Source organism: Schistocerca piceifrons, chromosome 4 (genome assembly GCF_021461385.2).
Source record: "Schistocerca piceifrons isolate TAMUIC-IGC-003096 chromosome 4, iqSchPice1.1, whole genome shotgun sequence".
Lineage (NCBI taxonomy): Eukaryota > Metazoa > Arthropoda > Insecta > Orthoptera > Acrididae > Schistocerca > Schistocerca piceifrons.
In genome coordinates, this window is record NC_060141.1 from 189822462 (window position 1) to 189841962 (window position 19501).

Genomic DNA, 19501 nt, shown 5'->3' on the forward strand with positions numbered 1-19501 from the left:
AACAGGACCAACAACGACTGAAGAGAATCGTTCAGTGTGACAGAAGTGCAACCCTTCCACAAATTTCTGCAGATTTCAATGATGGGCCATCAACAAGTGTCAGCGTGACCATTTAATAAAACATCGTCAATAAAGACTTTCACAGCCGATGGCCTACTTGTGTACCCTTGATGACTGCATGCCACAAAGCTTTACTCCTTACTTGGGTCCATCAACACCGACACTAGACTATTGACAACTGGAAACATGTTGCCTGGTTGGATGAGTCTTGTTTCGAATTGTATTGAGCGGATGGATGTGTACACGTATGGAGACAACCTCAGGAATCCACGGACCCTGCATCTCAGCAGGGGACTGTTCAAGTTGGTGGAGGCTCTGTAATGGTGTGGGACACGTGCAGTTGGAGTGATATGGCACTCATGTTAAGTCTAGATACAACTCTGACAGTTGACATGTACGTAAGCATCCTTTCTGATCACCTGCATCTAGTCATGTCCATTTTGCATTCCGACAGACTTGGGCAATTCCAGCAGGACAATGCGACACCCCACATGTCCAGAATTGCTACAGAGTGGCTCCAGGAATACTCTTCTGAGTTTAAATACTTCCACTGACTACCAAACTTCCCAGACGTGAACATTATTGAGCATATCTGGGATGCCTTGCAATGTGCTGTTCAGAAGAGATCTCCACCCCCTCATACTCTACACAGTTATGGACAGCCTTGCAGTATTCAAGGTGCCAGTTCTCTCCAGCATTACTTCAAACATTAGTTGAGTACATGCCACATCATGTTGCGGCACTTCTGTGTGCTCGCGGGGGCCCTACATGATATTAGGCAAGCATACCAGTTTCTTTGGCTCTTCAGTGTATAAAAGTTAATAAACCATGGAATACATATCTGTATTTTAATTGCAACATTTGCACCTTTCTGTTTCACAGTCTCAAGATTATGATGAAAATGGCCATGGTGGCGGTCTTCAAGTGGACGATCAAACTCCCAGTGAAAATGCAGATATTGAAATGGAAAATCAAGATAGTGATAGTCAGAATCCCGATCACAATTCGAATGTGGCATATGAAGATGGAGAACATTATGGTGCTCATGTTGTATCTCAGTCACCAAGTGATGACCAAATGGATTCTGCTAGTTGTCATGATCCATCAGTGTGCAAAATGGAAGTTATTGAAACAGATATTGCTAACCAGGCACATCATGGTGAAGTAATAGAACAAATTATTGAAGAAAATGATGGTTCTGATGGAAATGAGGACCTGACAGGCGATAAAGAAGAATATATGGAGCAGGGTGAACAAGAGGAAAATAAGGTGAGTCTTCATTTTTATTGTGTCCTCCCTTCCTAATGGTGTACTTCCGGGTGTTCAACCAAATTAATGTTTCCATTTTGTGCACAATATTTCGACGACCAACCCAGTCATCTTCTTCAGGTGCTGCGAGTTATGCTGTTATGTGTACTCACTGCCTGGACTACAGGAGCCAGACTGTGAACTAATGTTGGTCTCATGCCACTGTTTATAGGTGAGTTTGAATCCCGATGCTCACTATGCCCTTTAATGATCTTTAGTTTTTCTGAGCCCACATTGATATAATGTGAAACACGCATTCTCTCGGCACTTTCATATCTAGTGGATGTGATGGTCAGTGAGGCCGTAAATTAATTTAGTGCCAGACCCCAAGCATTGTTTAAATTGAAATGTTTGCCCCTGTTTATTAGGTTTTCCATCTTTATTTTGATACACTCCTTAATCAAGCTGTCTCAGAAACTTGGTGTGTGCACCACGATACTGGTCTCATCACATATCACTTCATGATTATATTCAAGGCAGTGCTCAGTGAAGGCTGATTTGTATAGTTATAGAGTTGGGTGTGTCACCTATGTTCCTTGCATCTTTGCTTGACTGTTCTGACAGTCTCCTTTCCATAAGGCATTCTATATTTGCACGAAAAGCAGTACACAATCAGCATTTGCAGATGTATATCTCTCTAGCACCTGAAGACGACGACTGGGTCAGTTGTTGAAATACATTGCATAAAATGAAAACTACTTAGCTGAACACCCGGAAGCATGCCATAAATCAGTGTCCACTTCCTGTTTGCTTTTGTTTTATGTTTCATGCTTAAAATTTATATAACATCTGATTTGAGTAGATCTTGTTTGCTGCAAGTGACTACTGACAAACTGCACAAATAATTGCAAAGGGGCTGGCAAAGTTAACTGCTATGTGTACGAAAGTGCTTATATCACAGGTGTTTCTTATTTGAAGATTGGATTTTCAAGTTTGTGTACTAAAATATGACAGATTGATTCAATAGTTGACCAGCAGAAAAATGTTCGTAATCGGAGCACGAAAAAAGGTGAATGCGCTCCTGTTTAAAAGACTGACTGTAAAGTGGGCTACTAGCTGTCTACCTTCCTCAGCACCTTTTTAAATTTTTCCAAAAATATATTGTGCTCTTTCTAACATGCAAATCAACTCTCACTTCCACAAGTTTCCCTAACTGCAACTCACTCACACTCACTACACCCAACTCAAGTTGCCCACGCCCATTCACTCTCACTTGTGCATACACACTCACTCATGCAGACCATCTCATTCTCATTATCTCTTTGTGTCACTTTGTTACTGTCTTCTGTCTCACAGCTACAGTGTCCTTCGTTCTGTCCTACTATTCCTATCTCCTCTGTTGCAGTCTCCCTCTTGCTGTCTCACATATTGCTACTATCTCATTCAGTCCTTCCCACTGCTCTTTCTTCTCACTGTCACCACCTGTCTCTTCCTCATTGTCATCATCACTCTCTCTCATTATCAAAGGATCTCATCCACTTCCACTTTCTCCATCTCTTCATTCCTCTCTCACTGACACTGTTTCCTTCACTCTTTTCTTAGCACTGTTCTGTCAAGGTCAAATATGATCTACTGCCACTCTGTCCTGCTCTTTCTCTCATACTACCATTCTTTCCTTCGCTTTTTCTATACCACAACAACTGTCTACTATCATCCAGTATTTTTTACTGCTGGCCGGTGTGGCCGAGCGATTCTAGGCGCTTCAGTCTGGAACCGCAGGTTCAAATCCTGCCTCGGGCATGGATGTGTGTGACGTCCTTAGGTTAGTTAGGTTTAAGTAGTTCTAAGTTCTAGGGGACTGATGACCTCAGATGTTAAGTCTCATAGTGCTCAGAGCCATTTTATATTTTTTACTTTTTCGTCTCTTCCCCACTGCCACTGTCTCCTCCTCTCTGAGCATAAAAACGTGTTAATATGTTCGCATGTCAAAATCTTTGGGAACGCTTTTAGAGATGGTGAGGAAGGTAGAATGAGACAGGTGTTATCCCAATTTTCAGTCAGTCTTTCAAATAGTAGCATATTTGCCTTTTTTGTACTTCAGTAGAACCGTTTTTCTGCTGGTTCCATTCTTTTCCTTTCTGCAGCAGGGCATGTCACTTAAATATGAGAAGAACGTTATAGGTCAGTAAAATTTTGAAAGTTTATGTATGTGAAATTGAAGTAACATGAAAGTAATTTTACATTTGAGCTGGGTTTTATGTGCACAAAAACTTTGCATGTGCTTCAGTACCGCAACATGGGGTTCCCAGAACCCTTGTGATGATAAAAGAGACACTTTACAGCTTATTTTCCTGTGCTACATCACTTTATAAACTACATTTTCATCTCGAACTGGTTTTTTATAGGCATTTTACATGAAAAAATAGAGTAACATTCAACCTCTATCTCTCATATAAAATAAAACTTTCAAGTTTGTTCGTGATTGGGATCTAGGAATGTATCTTAAAAATTACAACCTGTTGCTGTGTGCAGCTTCTTTGGAATCCACTGCTCAGTTGTGGTACCCAAAAGCCATGATTTGGTGGTGTTTGTTGTTAACCGATAAAGATGTTTGAAAACGCAAAGACAGCAGTTCTAAATAAATGCCTACAAAATATACCATTAAAATCTGAGCAATTTTCTGTGGTTACTTATTTAGATATGTGGTGTTGACAGTGAGAAAAAGGTGAAAGCGGCTTTTTTTTTAGGTTTTCACAGGAACCATCCATGAACTAAATGGTGCCTCCATAAACCCCTGAAGGTGCACCATAGACCACAACTAATTCAAAAAGAACCAACTGATTTGATCCATTTCTCTAAGACCAAGGAAGTGTAGCTGTCTAAGCCTAAGGAAGTGTAACAATATTATAAAAAGGAGAGTTGCTACTCACCATATAGCGGAGATACTGAGTTGCAGATAGGCACAACAAAAGACTGTCACAAATAAAGTTTTCGGCCAGTAAGGCCTTCGTCAACAATAGACACACGCACAGGCCTGAGACTGCAGTCGAGTGTGTTAGTTGCGTTTGCGTGCGTGTGTGCGCGCGCGTGTGTGTGTGTGTGTGTGTGTGTGTGTGTGTGTGTGTGTGTGTCGTCTATTGTTGATGAAGGCCTTACGGGCGAAAGCTTTACTTGTGACAGTCTTTTTGTTGCGCCTAACTGCAACTCAGCATCTCTGCTATATATTGAGTAGCAACTTTGCTTCTCACAATATTGTTACATTCCATCCTGGATTTCCCAAGGCATTGTGTAATATACAATCTTTGACCATGTACTGTAGGATAGTTACAGTAAGACGATCCTTCTCTTTGGTATACAAATGGTCCTTGGCCCAAGGGCTATCCAAAATTGTCGATGTCACCTTTCTATCACCAACAGAACCCTGGAAAAATCCTGTTTTTATGTGTGATGTTGCTTGCATACCAAGAATCATATCTTTGATTGAAAAAGAAAAGGAAATGAACTTCCCATTTGATTTGATGGCTGCTCTCAAATGGCACTGGGCAGTAGTGAGCTAAAACTCTGCCCCTATGTGTCATTTTGAATATTGAGAATGGTTAGGAAATTTCAAAAAAATACGCACAGTGCTGCAGAGTGAAAGGTTAGTTCTGGAAACAATCCATAGGCCGTGGCATTTAGGGAGCTAATCCAGTTTCAGAGGCACGCTTCTCTTCTTTCTCTTTTCCAAAAAAATTAAAGACACATCTTGATTTAACATCCAATTTAATGAGATTAATCACTCAAGTTATGTAATCATGTACTTATTCACCTTGAGATAAAAGGGCCCTAACAACAGTATGGAAAAATTGAAAGCAAAACTCTACAACCAATACACTCATTCATTTTTGAATCAGCTGAACCCATTGATACTGGATGTCAGCTTCATGCTGTAACATAATGATAATGTAGTGTATGACATCATATGTGTGCAGACAGCTCAAGGTCTCCCTCCCTCCCTCCCACACCCACACCCACACACACACACACACACACACACACACACACACACACACACACACACAAAAAAGCGCAACTCATACACAAGCACATGGCCGCTGTGCTTGAGTTCTTGATAGGAGGAGCAATCTGTTGGTGATGGGTGTAAGAAGAGGCAGGGGTGGGGGCAGGGTAGGTGTGGGGGAAGGTGTAGTGCTGCATTTGGGAGCATGCAGGGAGGTGTTGGGGACTGGATAGGGCAGTCAGGCAGTTTGGAGTTTGGGGGAAGGGCAGAAGAGTGGAAAAGGAAAGAAGTGGAGGAGGGGACAAAGATAAATAGATGTGTTCGTGGGATAGAAGACTATGCAGCACTGGAGTGGGAGCAGGGAAGGGAATAGGCGGGTGAAGGGCTGGGACTAACAAAGGTTGAGGCATGGAGCTTATAGGAATGTACAGTATCTTGTAGAAGTAGCTCCCACCAGTGTAATTCAGAGAAGTTGGTATTGCTAAGAAGGACCCAGATGAAGATCAGTGTGAAGCAGTCATTGAAGTAAAGCATGTGGTTTTGGGTAGCATGTTCAGTAACCGAGTGGTCCAGCTATGTCTTGGCCCCGGTTTGTTGGTGGTCTTACCCCCACTGCCCAAAGATTGCTTCTCCTATAAGGCACAGTTGCTGTGCCTAGTTTGGCCTCAGAATCCAGAAAGATTGGTCAGGCATGTGCGAGTTATGCTTTTGTGTGTTGTGTTGTGTTGTGTGTGTGTGTGTGTGTGTGTGCGCGCGCGCTACTTTAGAAGAAGGCATTTTGGACGAAAGTTCTAATGTATACCAGTCTTTCTGTTATGCCTGTCTGCGAGTCAGCATCTCCTCTGTATGATGAGTAGCAGTCTACCCTTTTCAAATATGATCACTATTTCATACTGGATTTTCCTTTGTGAGAAAAGCACTTATTAGGCATAGAGCTGAATTTGAAAAATGGCTCCTTCATTTATTAAATAACATAGATCTTATGTTATAACCTGAGAGAGCTATGTTTAATCATTGGTTGTCAAAGACGGTACAGTGCAGAGGTGCTGTCATGCTGTATTTTCAGGCTGGCTTTGTGCTGTATTTTGTTTAATAGCCTCCCATGTAGCCTTCCTGTTCAGATGTATGATAACACAAGAAAATTAGTTTCCTATTGATTTTTATTAAATGTGCATTGGATATTGGTTTCCATGAACCATTCAGACATTGCTGGGCAAAATATTAATCACTCCTAAAAGAACACACTGGTTACTATGGATTGCTGTAGGTAGTGTAGAAATGATACCAGGTGGTCAGTGACTCCCACCATCTATGTAAGTTACTCAAGGCAGTAACATGAGTCAATGTTGACACATGATAGAATGTCAAAAGGATGTGCTTAGACCAAACCACAAATGAAGTTGCATGTTTAATTGGTGTATCAACAACTACTGTGCAGTGTCCACTAGAGTGGGCAGTATTTATGTAGATGTTATAATAACACTGTTACTGAGTGGTACCTATAAAGCAAATAATACATTCCACACTTAATCCTATTGAATTTTTTAACTGGGTAGAATTCAACCATAGAAAAGTGAGTTTCCACCATTCACTTCAGTTTTGGAAAGCAAAGAGGCAATGTTTCAGTTTTTATTACAATGTTTTTCTTCTTGATGTTAAAATTTCAGTACTTTTGAGGTAATTGATACCATTTGTGCCTTGTCACTCTAACGGGCAGCAGCAAAATTCCATTGCCCAACCTGTTACGCACAGATAGTTCACAGTGACCAGGGTGCTGTTCACATACCTGCAACATCTTTGTCCCTTTGGAATGTTACATCACAGCTATTCAGTATGGTAGATGTGACTCTTTAATAGCTTGTGAGCATTAATCATGGCTGGAATATATGTTCTTTCAATAACTGTTAAAAGGCATGGATTATTGAATGCAGATGCATTCCGTTGTACAAGCAATGCCTCTGTTACATTGCAGAAGCTGTGATAGGTTTACAGCTCCAAATGTGTTGTGCATTCTTCATAACGGTTCTACTCCCATATTACACAAATTTAATAAACTATAAGAAAATTAAGTATAGAAATTTTGCATTGAATTTTATCTGAAGTTGGTTGTGATCATCATCTATGAACAAAGTAGTTCCATGTGGTCAGGATATTATTTGCACACTTGCAACATCTTCATCCCTTCAGAATGTTGCATTACAGCTGTTTTTCTGTAAGAGATGAAAGTAAGTGAAGTGTGTAGTGCAATATTTGTAGTCAAAAGCTATGTTTCAAAATGACGGTGAGGAATCTATTACGAAATGTGCAGTCACAGCTGTGTAACTTACAAGGGAACCTCCCCATCGCACCCCCCTCAGATTTAGTTATAAGTTGACACAGTGGATAGGCCTTGAAAAAATTGAAAACAGATCAATCGAGAAAACAGGAAGAAGTTGTGTGGAACTACAAAAAAAAAAGAAGCAAAATATACTAACTGAGTAGTCCATGCGCAATATATGCAACATCAAGGAGAGTGTGAAGTGAGGAGCGCCGTGGTCCCGTGGTTAGCATAAGCAGCTGCGGAACGAGAGGTCCTCGGTTCAAGTCTTCCCTCGAGTGAAAAGTAAGATTTTTTATTTTCAGACAGTTATTATCTGTCCGTCCGTTATGTTTTCATCACTTTTTTGGGAGTGGTTATCACATTCACAAGAAAACCTAAATCGGGCAACGAAGAAGACTCTGAAACTTCCTGGCAGATTAAAACTGTGTGCCCGACCGAGACTCGAACTCGGGACCTTTGCCTTTCGCGGGCAAGTGCTCTACCAACTGAGCTACCGAAGCACGACTCACGCCCGGTACTCACAGCTTTACTTCTGCCAGTACCTCGTCTCCTACCTTCCAAACTTTACAGAAGCTCTTCTGCGAACCTTGCAGAACTAGCACTCCTGAAAGAAAGGAGTACCGGGCGTGAGTCGTGCTTCGGTAGCTCAGTTGGTAGAGCACTTGCCCGCGAAAGGCAAAGGTCCCGAGTTCGAGTCTCGGTCGGGCACACAGTTTTAATCTGCCAGGAAGTTTCATATCAGCGCGCGCTCCGCTGCAGAGTGAAAATCTCATTCTGGAAACATCCCCCAGGCTGTGGCTAAGCCATGTCTCCGCAATATCCTTTCTTTCAGGAGTGCTAGTTCTGCAAGGTTCGCAGAAGAGCTTCTGTAAAGTTTGGAAGGTAGGAGACGAGGTACTGGCAGAAGTAAAGCTGTGAGTACCGGGCGTGAGTCGTGCTTCGGTAGCTCAGTTGGTAGAGCACTTGCCCGCGAAAGGCAAAGGTCCCGAGTTCGAGTCTCGGTCGGGCACACAGTTTTAATCTGCCAGGAAGTTTCATATCAGCGCGCGCTCCGCTGCAGAGTGAAAATCTCATTCTGGAAACATCCCCCAGGCTGTGGCTAAGCCATGTCTCCGCAATATCCTTTCTTTCAGGAGTGCTAGTTCTGCAAGGTTCGCAGAAGAGCTTCTGTAAAGTTTGGAAGGTAGGAGACGAGGTACTGGCAGAAGTAAAGCTGTGAGTACCGGGCGTGAGTCGTGCTTCGGTAGCTCAGTTGGTAGAGCACTTGCCCGCGAAAGGCAAAGGTCCCGAGTTCGAGTCTCGGTCGGGCACACAGTTTTAATCTGCCAGGAAGTTTCATATCAGCGCGCGCTCCGCTGCAGAGTGAAAATCTCATTCTGGAAACATCCCCCAGGCTGTGGCTAAGCCATGTCTCCGCAATATCCTTTCTTTCAGGAGTGCTAGTTCTGCAAGGTTCGCAGAAGAGCTTCTGTAAAGTTTGGAAGGTAGGAGACGAGGTACTGGCAGAAGTAAAGCTGTGAGTACCGGGCGTGAGTCGTGCTTCGGTAGCTCAGTTGGTAGAGCACTTGCCCGCGAAAGGCAAAGGTCCCGAGTTCGAGTCTCGGTCGGGCACACAGTTTTAATCTGCCAGGAAGTTTCATATCAGCGCGCGCTCCGCTGCAGAGTGAAAATCTCATTCTGGAAGAAGACTCTTTTTACCCATTCGCCAAGTGTACAAGTTAGTTGGGTCGACAACATATTCCTGTCATGTGACGCACATGCCGTCACCAGTGTTGTATAGAATATATCAGATGTGTTTTCCTGTGGACGAATCGGTTGACCTATGAACTTGCAATCAAATGTTTTCGGTTCCCATTGGAGAGGCACGTCCTTTCATCTACTAATCACACGGTTTTGTGGTGCGGTCCCAAAACACAGACACAACTTATTACAGTGAACAGAGACGTCAGTGAACGAACGGACAGATCATAACTTTGTGAAAATAAAAAATTAAACTTTTCACTCGAGGGAAGACTAGAACCAAGGACCTCTCGGTCCGCAGCTGCTCACGCTAACCACGGGGCCACGGTGCTCCTCACTTCACACCATCCTTGATGTTGACTATCTTGCACATGGACTACTCAGTTTGTATATTTTGCTTATTTTTTTCGTAGTTTCGCACAACTTCTTCCTGTTTCCTCGATTGATCTGTGTTCCGTTTTTCAAGGCCTATCCACTGTGCCAACTTATAACTAAATCTGAGGGGGGTGCGATGGGGAGGTTCCCTTGTTAGTACCATCATTTTTAGACATCCGTGTACCTGTGGTGAAGCAAACATTTTAAACTGTAACACGAGCCCCCTTTCAGTATTCACATGCTTTTTGTACTCTGGTTTCATGTTTTACAGGTTTCAGCATGCTTTACATTCTATGTGGAACTATTAATGAATTACAGGAACCTATTACTTTGATGGTGGGGGATCAACGTAACCTGTTTGTCACAATTAATCCTCTTTTCTTGTATCTAAAAGGAATGTTATACCACTCTCAGCCATGTAACACTATGCAAGAACAGTGGTCGTAAAAAGATAAAAACTGACAGGAACTGGAAATGAGTGTCACATCTTGTCAGTGACAATTGGTTTCAAACCCGACAGGAATTGCTGCTGGTCCATACTGACCGATTTGTGAACATTGCCAATGGAGCTGCATCCAGTATTCATTTGGAGCCAAATACTTGCAGAAGGGCGTAGCTTACAATGTTACATAAAGCTGCACATATTCAGTGGGTCCAATATCTCCAGAAACTTGGCAGTAACTGACTGGAAGTTTGTAGTGTAGTCTGATGAGTTACGAATTTGACCCTCTTCAAATGCCTCAGAGCATCAAGTGAACCGAGGGCTCTATGAAGCATCTAACTTTTAGCATGTGGAGGGTGTAGTTGAGATCAGACATGGTTCAGTGGTGTTTAGGGAGTGTTTTTTGTGTCATAACTTGGACCCACTCATTCAGGTTACTGTGAACATGAGCAAATGAGGACATTTATTTCAACAATCTCAATGGCCAAGTACTGCCTTCCTTTTACATCTTCATGATGAGTATCCTGTAGACACCCCAATCTTCCGAGGTGACAAGATCTGTGTTTGATAAACTCCATGCATGTGTTCCTGTTTCGATGAACCTGCACACGGGCACTTCGCGCGCACTCTCACTCTCTCTCTCTCTCTCTCTCTCTCTCTCTCTCTCTACAGTAGCTCGAAAAATCATCCAAACTTACAAGTGCAGGCCACAATGTTTGGATCATGGATTCACTTCAGACTTTGCACATTTTTAATAGTCCATTAGGACAACATAATGTGTAAGTAGTAAGCCGTACTACTTAAGCACTTTCAAGAAAATTGCAAGAGAAATTTTACACGTTATTGATGATGTACTAGGACCTCTCAACCTGGACCGTGGGATGCCGATGGTCATGTTGTTGGTGTTCAAGCTCTGTAACCTGTGGATCATTGTATCGAGTCCTACTCATCCCCCCCCCCCCCCCCCCTCACCCCCACCCATAGCAATAGTCATATTATTTCGAATACAGTTCATTTGCAAGGTAATATGAAGAAACAAAATTTTTAGTGCATTTCCAATTTTATTTGGTTGTTTGCTAATATTTATCATCACAACAAATATTATATTTATAAATATCAAAAAGTAAATGACCAAACGTGTAAAGTTTTCCTGGAAATGTGTGCCTGTTGTGATTTCTGAAATCCCTTATACCTGCAATTGAGTAAGGTACCAAGAACTGCTTGCACCTGGTTGCTTCAGTCTGTAGGCACAGGTTTCACGGATGAGGGGCAGTCTTGGAAAGTCCAAGTCAGATATCAATAAATAAAGATGTGGATAACTCAATTTAATAATACAGTGAGTTATATGAAAGTAATGCACGATTAATCATCGTATGTGTTTTCAACTTTACAAATTGCAGGATGATATTTTTTGTACAGACGTCAAAAACAGAAATTAAAATGACATCTTCTACATTGAATGAGTGAATGCACAAGGAGTCTTCAGAATATCTGAGGATAACTAAACCTCATTGACATTTTGAAAAATTTCTCTTCCTTCCAACAATTTAGATTCAGACCGTGTGTAATAAATTGTCATAAATATCGGTGCTGCAAATTGGAGAGGTACGATGGAATGTGTTTTCATGGCATCTTCACGGGAAGCAGTTTCTTATTCATTGTCAGTCAGATATGAACAAATTTGAAGATGCTTCAAAATTTTGTAACTTGTCTGTAGAAATAGAAGCCAAGTAATATTTATTGTTATATATGTTTGACACTTCATCAGTTTGAGGGCGTTCTGAAAGTTAGACTATTCTTGAAGGATCAAGTTATCCTAGGTCACTAGCAGTTACTGTGACCAGTTTCAACAGATCTATGTTGTCATAATCTGATCTTGTAACATTATTGACACAACATTCCTATGTGACTTTCAGTATTGTAACAAGCATGTTCAACTAATAATGTTATAAGATCCGATGATGACAGCATAGATCTGTCGAAACCGGTAATAGTAATAAACAGAATAGCTAGCTATCTTGGTTCACTTGATTCTTCAAGAATAATGTAATTTCTCTTGTAATAATAAAAATTAGTAAACAGCCAAATAACATTGGAAATTCAATAAAAGGACGTGCTGATATAAATGCCTTTGCATTACATAACCATTCATATGTAATATATATGAAATAATATGACTAACACTGAAAAAGATATAAATTAAAGTAAAAGAAGATATGCAGGATTGAACCAAGCGAGCCGTGCAGTACAAAATATGAATCCTAACCACTAGACCGCTGCTATCCCACGCTCAGTTTCATACTGCACCAGTACATCATTGAAGCGTAAAACATCTTTTGCGGTAGTCTCAAAATCACCTAAGTAGTACACCTCACTACTTGCATATTTTGTTGTCCTAATGAACTATTCATAGTGCGCAATATTTGAAATAAATCTGTGATCCAAATCTCGTGGCCTCCCCTTGTTAATCCTGTAGAAAATGTGTTTGAATATTTGGAACGGGGAATGAAATGTAGCAGTCTCTATTCCTTGAATTTGGTAACTCTGCAAGATGTAACCATTGATGTGTGGCTTCAGCTCAATATGGTGAACCTCAAGAAACTTATGGATTTCCTGACTGGTTTGAGGCTGTATTTCACAATATTTGTATGCTGTCTCCTGGGGGCATGACAAATTTTTTGTGTGGTTTATTTACATTTTCTGTGGAAGGCTGCAAAAATAGTCTCAACCACTATTACTGTAGCCAGCCGTTTGAGTCTTGGAAAAGTGAAGATCACTATAGGAATCAAAGTGATCCAGTCATGATTTTTGATTTTCTTTGCACCAGGGTGACAATTTCATGTTTTATTTGCCAGCAGACTATTAGTGTGCTTTCATATGAAGGCAATGTAACCTACCAAATGCTTCAGTACACTTGTGTGTTGCAGCATTAGTGTGACATTCTGAACCACGAACGCTGAGTCTCAGCTGCAAGTCTTCTTCCCTTACTCCATGGGCATTATTTTATTATAATTGATTGGCTAAATTGGCATTCCTCATGATATGTAGCAGAGTGGAAAGAAAAGTCTGGTAATCTTCACCATATTTTCCATGAATGTTGAAGCTACAGAGTGTTTCAGATAGACATCTGATTTCACTAGACTACATCTTCTGTTTGAATGAAGATGAAAACTTGAGGTGAATTGTATCTCTTACCCATGGGGGTATATACACACACACACACACAAAGATGACGTGACTTACCAAACGAAAGCGCTGGCAGGTTGATAGACACACAAACATACACACAAAATTCAAGCTTTCGCAACCAACGGTTGCTTCGTCAGGAAGGAGGGAAGGAGAGGGAAAGACGAAAGGATGTGGGTTTTAAGGGAGAGGGTAAGGAGTCATTCCAATCTCGGGAGCGGAAACACTTACCTCAGGGGAAAAAAGGACAGGTATACACTCGCGTACACACACAAACACACATATCCATCCGCACATACACAGACACAAGCAGACATTTGTAAAGGCAAAGAGTTTGGGCAGAGATGTCAGTCGAGGCGGAAGTAAAGAGGCAAAGATGTTGTTGAAAGACAGGTGAGGTATGAGTGGCGGCAACTTGAAATTAGCGGAGGTTGAGGCCTGGCGGATAACGAGAAGAGAGGATATACTGAAGGGCAAGTTCCCATCTCCGGAGTTCTGACGGGTTGGTGTTAGTGGGCAGTACCCAGATAACCCGGATGGTGTAACACTGTGCCAAGATGTGCTGGCCATGCACCAAGGCATGTTTAGCCACAGGGTGATCCTCATTACCAACAAACACTGTCTGCCTGTGTCCATTCATGCGAATGGACAGTTTGTTGCTGGTCATTCCCACATGGAAAGCTTCACAGTGTAGGCAGGTCAGTTGGTAAATCACTTGGGTGCTTTCACACATGGCTCTGCCTTTGATCGTATACACCTTCCGGGTTACAGGACTGGAGTAGGTGGTGGTGGGAGGGTGCGTGGGACAGGTTTTACACCGGGGGCGGTTACAAGGGTAGGAGCCAGAGGGTAGGGAAGGTGGTTTGGGGATTCCATAGGGATGAACTAAGAGGTTACGAAGGTTAGGTGGACGGCGGAAAGACACTCTTGGTGGAGTGGGGAGGATTTCATGAAGGATGGATCTCATTTCAGGGCAGGATTTGAGGAAGTCGTATCCCTGCTGGAGAGCCACATTCAGAGTCTGATCCAGTCCCGGAAAGTATCCTGTCACAAATGGGGCACTTTTGGGGTTCTTCTGTGGGAGGTTCTGGGTTTGAAGGGATGAGGAAGTGGCTGTGGTTATTTGCTTCTGTACCAGGTCGGGAGGGTAGTTGCGGGATGCGAAAGCTGTTTTCAGGTTGTTGGTGTAATGCTTCAGGGATTCCGGACTGGAGCAGATTCATTTGCCACGAAGACTTAGGCTGTAAGGAAGGGACCGTTTGATGTGGAATGGGTGGCAGCTGTCATAATGGAGGTACTGTTGCTTGTTGGTGGGTTTGATGTGGACGGACGTGTGAAGCTGGCCATTGGACAGATGGAGGTCAACGTCGAGGAAAGTGGCGTGGGATTTGGAGTAGGACCAGGTGAATCTGATGGAACCAAAGGAGTTGAGGTTGGAGAGGAAATTCTGGAGTTCTTCTTCACTGTGAGTCCAGATCATGAAGATGCCATCAATAAATCTGTACCAAACTTTGGGTTGGCAGGCCTGGGTATCCAAGAAGGCTTCCTCTAGGCGACCCATGAATAGGTTGGCGTACGAGGGGGCCATCCTGGTACCCATGGCTGTTCCCTTTAATTGTTGGTATATCTGGCCTTCAAAAGTGAAGAAGTTGTGGGTCAGGATGAAGCTGGCTAAGGTAATGAGGAAAGAGGTTTTAGGTAGGGTGGCAGGTGATCGGCGTGAAAGACGTATCTCTGCCTACGTAGATCAACACCTTCAACCCAGTACATGCAGTCTCCCATCCTTCATCAAAGACACCAACCACTTTCTCGAACGCCTGGAATCCTTACCCAGTCTGTTACCCCCGGAAACCATCCTTGTAACGATTGATGCCACTTCCTTATACACAAATATTCCGCATGTCAAGGGCCTCGCTGCGATGGAGCACTTCGTTTCACGCCGATCACCTGCCACCCTACCTAAAACCTCTTTCCTCATTACCTTAGCCAGCTTCATTCTGACCCACAACTTCTTCACTTTTGAAGGCCAGACATACCAACAATTAAAGGGAACAGTCATGGGTACCAGGATGGCTCCTTTGTACGCCAACCTATTCATGGGTCACTTAGAGGAAGCCTTCTTGGTTACCCAGGCCTGCAAACCCAAAGTTTGGTACAGATTTATTGATGACATCTTCATGATCTGGACTCACAGTGAAGAAGAACCCCCGAATTTCCTCTCCAACCTCAACTCCTTTGGTTCCATCAGATTCACCTGGTCCTACTCTAAATCCCATGCCACTTTCCTTGACGTTGACCTCAATCTGTCCAATGACCAGCTTCACATGTCCGTCCACATCAAACCCACCAACAAGCAACAGTACCTCCATTATGACAGCTGCGACCCATTCCACATCAAACGGTCCCTTCCCTGCAGCCTAGGTCTTCGTGGCAAACGAATCTGCTCCAGTCTGGAATCCATGAAGCATTACACCAACAACCTGAAAACAGCTTTCGCATCCCGCAACTACCCTCCCGACCTGGTACAGAAGCAAATAACCAGAGCCACTTCCTCATCCCTTCAAACCCAGAACCTCCCACAGAAGAATCCCAAAAGTGCCCCACTTGTGACAGGATACTTTCCGGGACTGGATCAGACTCTGAATGTGGCTCTCCAGCAGGGATACGATTTCCTCAAATCCTGCTCTGAAATGAGATCCATCCTTCATGAAATCCTCCCCACTCCACCAAGAGTGTCTTTCCGCCGTCCACCTAACCTTCATAACCTCTTAGTTCATCCCTATGAAATCCCCAAACCACCTTCCCTACCCTCTGGCTCCTACCCTTGTAACCACCCCCGGTGTAAAACCTGTCCCATGCACCCTCCCACCACCACCTACTCCAGTCCTGTAACCCGGAAGGTGTATACGATCAAAGGCAGAGTCACGTGTGAAAGCACCCACGTGATTTACCAACTGACCTGCCTACACTGTGAAGCTTTCCATGTGGGAATGACCAGCAACAAACTGTCCATTCGCATGAATGGACACAGGCAGACAGTGTTTGTTGGTAATGAGGATCACCCTGTGGCTAAACATGCCTTGGTGCATGGCCAGCACATCTTGGCACGGTGTTACACTGTCCGGGTTATGTGGATACTTCCCACTAACACCAACCTGTCAGAACTCCGGAGATGGGAACTTGCCCTTCAGTATATCCTCTCTTCTCGTTATCCGCCAGGCCTCAACCTCCGCTAATTTCAAGTTGCCGCCACTCATACCTCACCTGTCTTTCAACAACATCTTTGCCTCTTTACTTCCGCCTCGACTGACATCACTGCCCAAACTCTTTGCCTTTACAAATGTCTGCTTGTGTCTGTGTATGTGCGGATGGATATGTGTGTGTGTGCGAGTGTATACCTGTCCTTTTTTCCCCCTAAGGTAAGTCTTTCCGCTCCCGGGATCGGAATGACTCCTTACCCTCTCCCTTAAAACCCACATCCTTTCGTCCTTCCCTCTCCTTCCCTCTTTCCTGATGAAGCAACCTTTTGTTGCGAAAGCTTGAATTTTGTGTGTATGTTTGTGTTTGTTTGTTTGTCTATCGACCTGCCAGCACTTTCGTTTGCTAAGTCACATCATCTGTAAACATTTGGGTGATAGTGAAACTCATTCCATTCTTTTGTGATCATGTGTGGAATCACAGCATACTGCCACTGTAGTTCACGTTGTTATGTTGAAATGGGAGGCACATAGACAATCTTTTACAAATGAATTGTATCCTCATAATTGAAAACTAAATATGAAAGGAAATTGTTACCTTCCATTTCCACACCCAGATGAATTCACAAAACTGTACACATTATTGTTTATCATCGTTGTCATGGTCATGACAGACTTGGAGGAATTGAGTCATGCATATTTTCAAACACAAGTATCAATGCAAAACACACGAGGCAGACAGATGCTGAATGTGCTCTCCGTCTCAAATGAGCTCAGGGGACCAACCTGTATCTTGAAACTGCTGGTGTCACAAGAGATATTTTTAGATGTGGAAAGTGTAGTGCCCTCCTCTCAGTGAAAATCATGTGGCACAGTTTAAACTCATACAAGGGTGAATCAAATATAAATTGGAATTTTCAGTTTGCATGCATTATTGTAAACAGAGAGCATCGTGATTGCTGCTCGTAGTGGCTTTTGTTTCCAGTGATTGTTCTCCATGGGTAGAACATTGTTGTACCGTTTCTTTAGTCAGAATCACAATATCATAGCAAGACATTCCGTCATCTGTTGTGCAACATATTACAATAAAGTTTCTCAGAACAGAGGGCGTAAAACCATCTGAAATTTTGAAATGCTTTACAGCACAGTTGAGGAACAACACCCTGAGAAAGACTCAAGTGTACATATGGCACAAACAGTTTTTATGAGGATGAGAAAGAGTTGAGATGCAGCTCACAGACATCGCCCGGGGATCAGCATGAATGAGGAGAATATTCATGTTGTTAGCCAGCTTATTGAAGACGATCACTGGATAACAGGTGCTGAAATTGCTACTGAGTTTGGCATAAGCTACAGTAGTGCTCAGATGATCGCTATTGACAACTTTGGATTACTGAAAGTGTCCGCAATGTGTGCCTACACTAGACCCCACACAGCTGCCTGAACTCAACAAAAAATTCAGGAATTGTTCTGGACCACACTAGAACATCCTCGCTAAAGTATGGACTTATCACTCAGTGATTTTGATTGGTTTGGACCACTAAAGGAGGCAGTTGGAGGACATTGAATTGATGACGGTGCTGCTTTCGAAGTGCTCATGCGCAGCTGGTCATGTTCATTTTACAAAAATGGGTTCAAGAAACTGCTGATCTGCTTGGGAAAAAGTGTTTGCCATTCAGGAGACTAGATAGAAAAATAAGTTTGTTTTTCTGAATTTTTGCGAAGCTTAAACAACCTTACCAAAAAAATTGGTTATATTTGATTCACCCTTGTAACACCTGTTGAAATTGAAAGCATATAACACTTCTTATTGCCATTTCGATTTGATGCACATGTTATAATGAACAGGAGAGCAAGTAAGGTAGATGTGCCAGAAAGACCCCTTCTGCCAGCTGCATGTGAACTGGCAACTTAACAACTGCTGCTGAGGTAATCTTTTAGGTTTGATACATAAAATAAAATTCATCCCTATTTTCTATTTTCATTCATGTGGAAAATATAATGTTGCTAAATTGGATGAATCTGTTTGAAACACCATGTGCTGTATTAGTTACAGAAGTAGACAAGTCATTTCAGCTACAGCACCATCAGTCAGAGGAACAGCATTCACATTTCCAATCAGTATATCATTTCACGGTTTAGCTTGTAGTGGAGTAATGAACCAGCAATTAATATTTTGACTAGAAAAGTAGAAAGCACAACATACATCTGTGCATAAAACCAATACTACATTAAACCTCTAGTTTGGTTCATAGCTGGTGTAGCTGGTACTCCAGAATGACTATGTGCGTAGCTTAATGCATTATTCTGTACACCATTGGTGGCTTGTAAAAAGTGAAGATGTAAAACATGTTTGCAACATTGTGGAGGAAAATGCAGCAGTTTTGCAGAGAGAGGGCTTGCATATTATTACATTTATTTCCTGAACTACCTTAGGGTCTTTTCTTTTGTAACTTAATGTATCTTTACAATGAGGAAAACACTGTACCGTGCCTAAAGTAGTTTTGTGACTAATAAACTGAGGTAAGAGAAAGCAATGAAAATGTATGCACCTTTTGTTGCTGCAAGATGGTGCATTAACAAAATCCATGGTGAATTTCTGTACCCATTGTTACTCAGCTGAGCTACCTTTTTCTTCCTTACAATCTCAGTGCTGAAAGAACATTGGAATCCCAACTTTTATTCCTTTCTTTGAATATCTACTTCATCTCCAAATATGAGTTACATGCTTCTGATTTTAGTCGTATATGGTGCAAATGAAGAAATTGTATCAAAGAAAATCTCAACCTAGAAAACTATAAAATTACAATGAGACAAAATGGCTAACATTTGAAAGTCAAAATTCTAAATACTGCCAATGGACAAGATACTTAAAACAACTTTTTAGCTTTCAGAACTGTTAGTTCCTTTCCTGAGGAGGAAAGAGGGATAGG

General features: G+C 42.4%; 1 protein-coding gene across 4 annotated transcripts in view; it reads left to right on the top strand.

Annotated features, from left to right (window-relative positions):
* LOC124795243 (zinc finger protein 250-like) overlaps positions 1–19501 on the top strand; it is a 182907-nt gene that overhangs the window by 89819 nt on the left and 73587 nt on the right. For all 4 annotated transcript variants that reach the window (XM_047259173.1, XM_047259175.1, XM_047259176.1 and 1 more), the window contains exon 6: positions 943–1329. In XM_047259173.1, coding sequence (XP_047115129.1) covers positions 943–1329 — 387 coding nt within the window. The remainder of the gene's footprint in view (positions 1–942; positions 1330–19501) is intronic.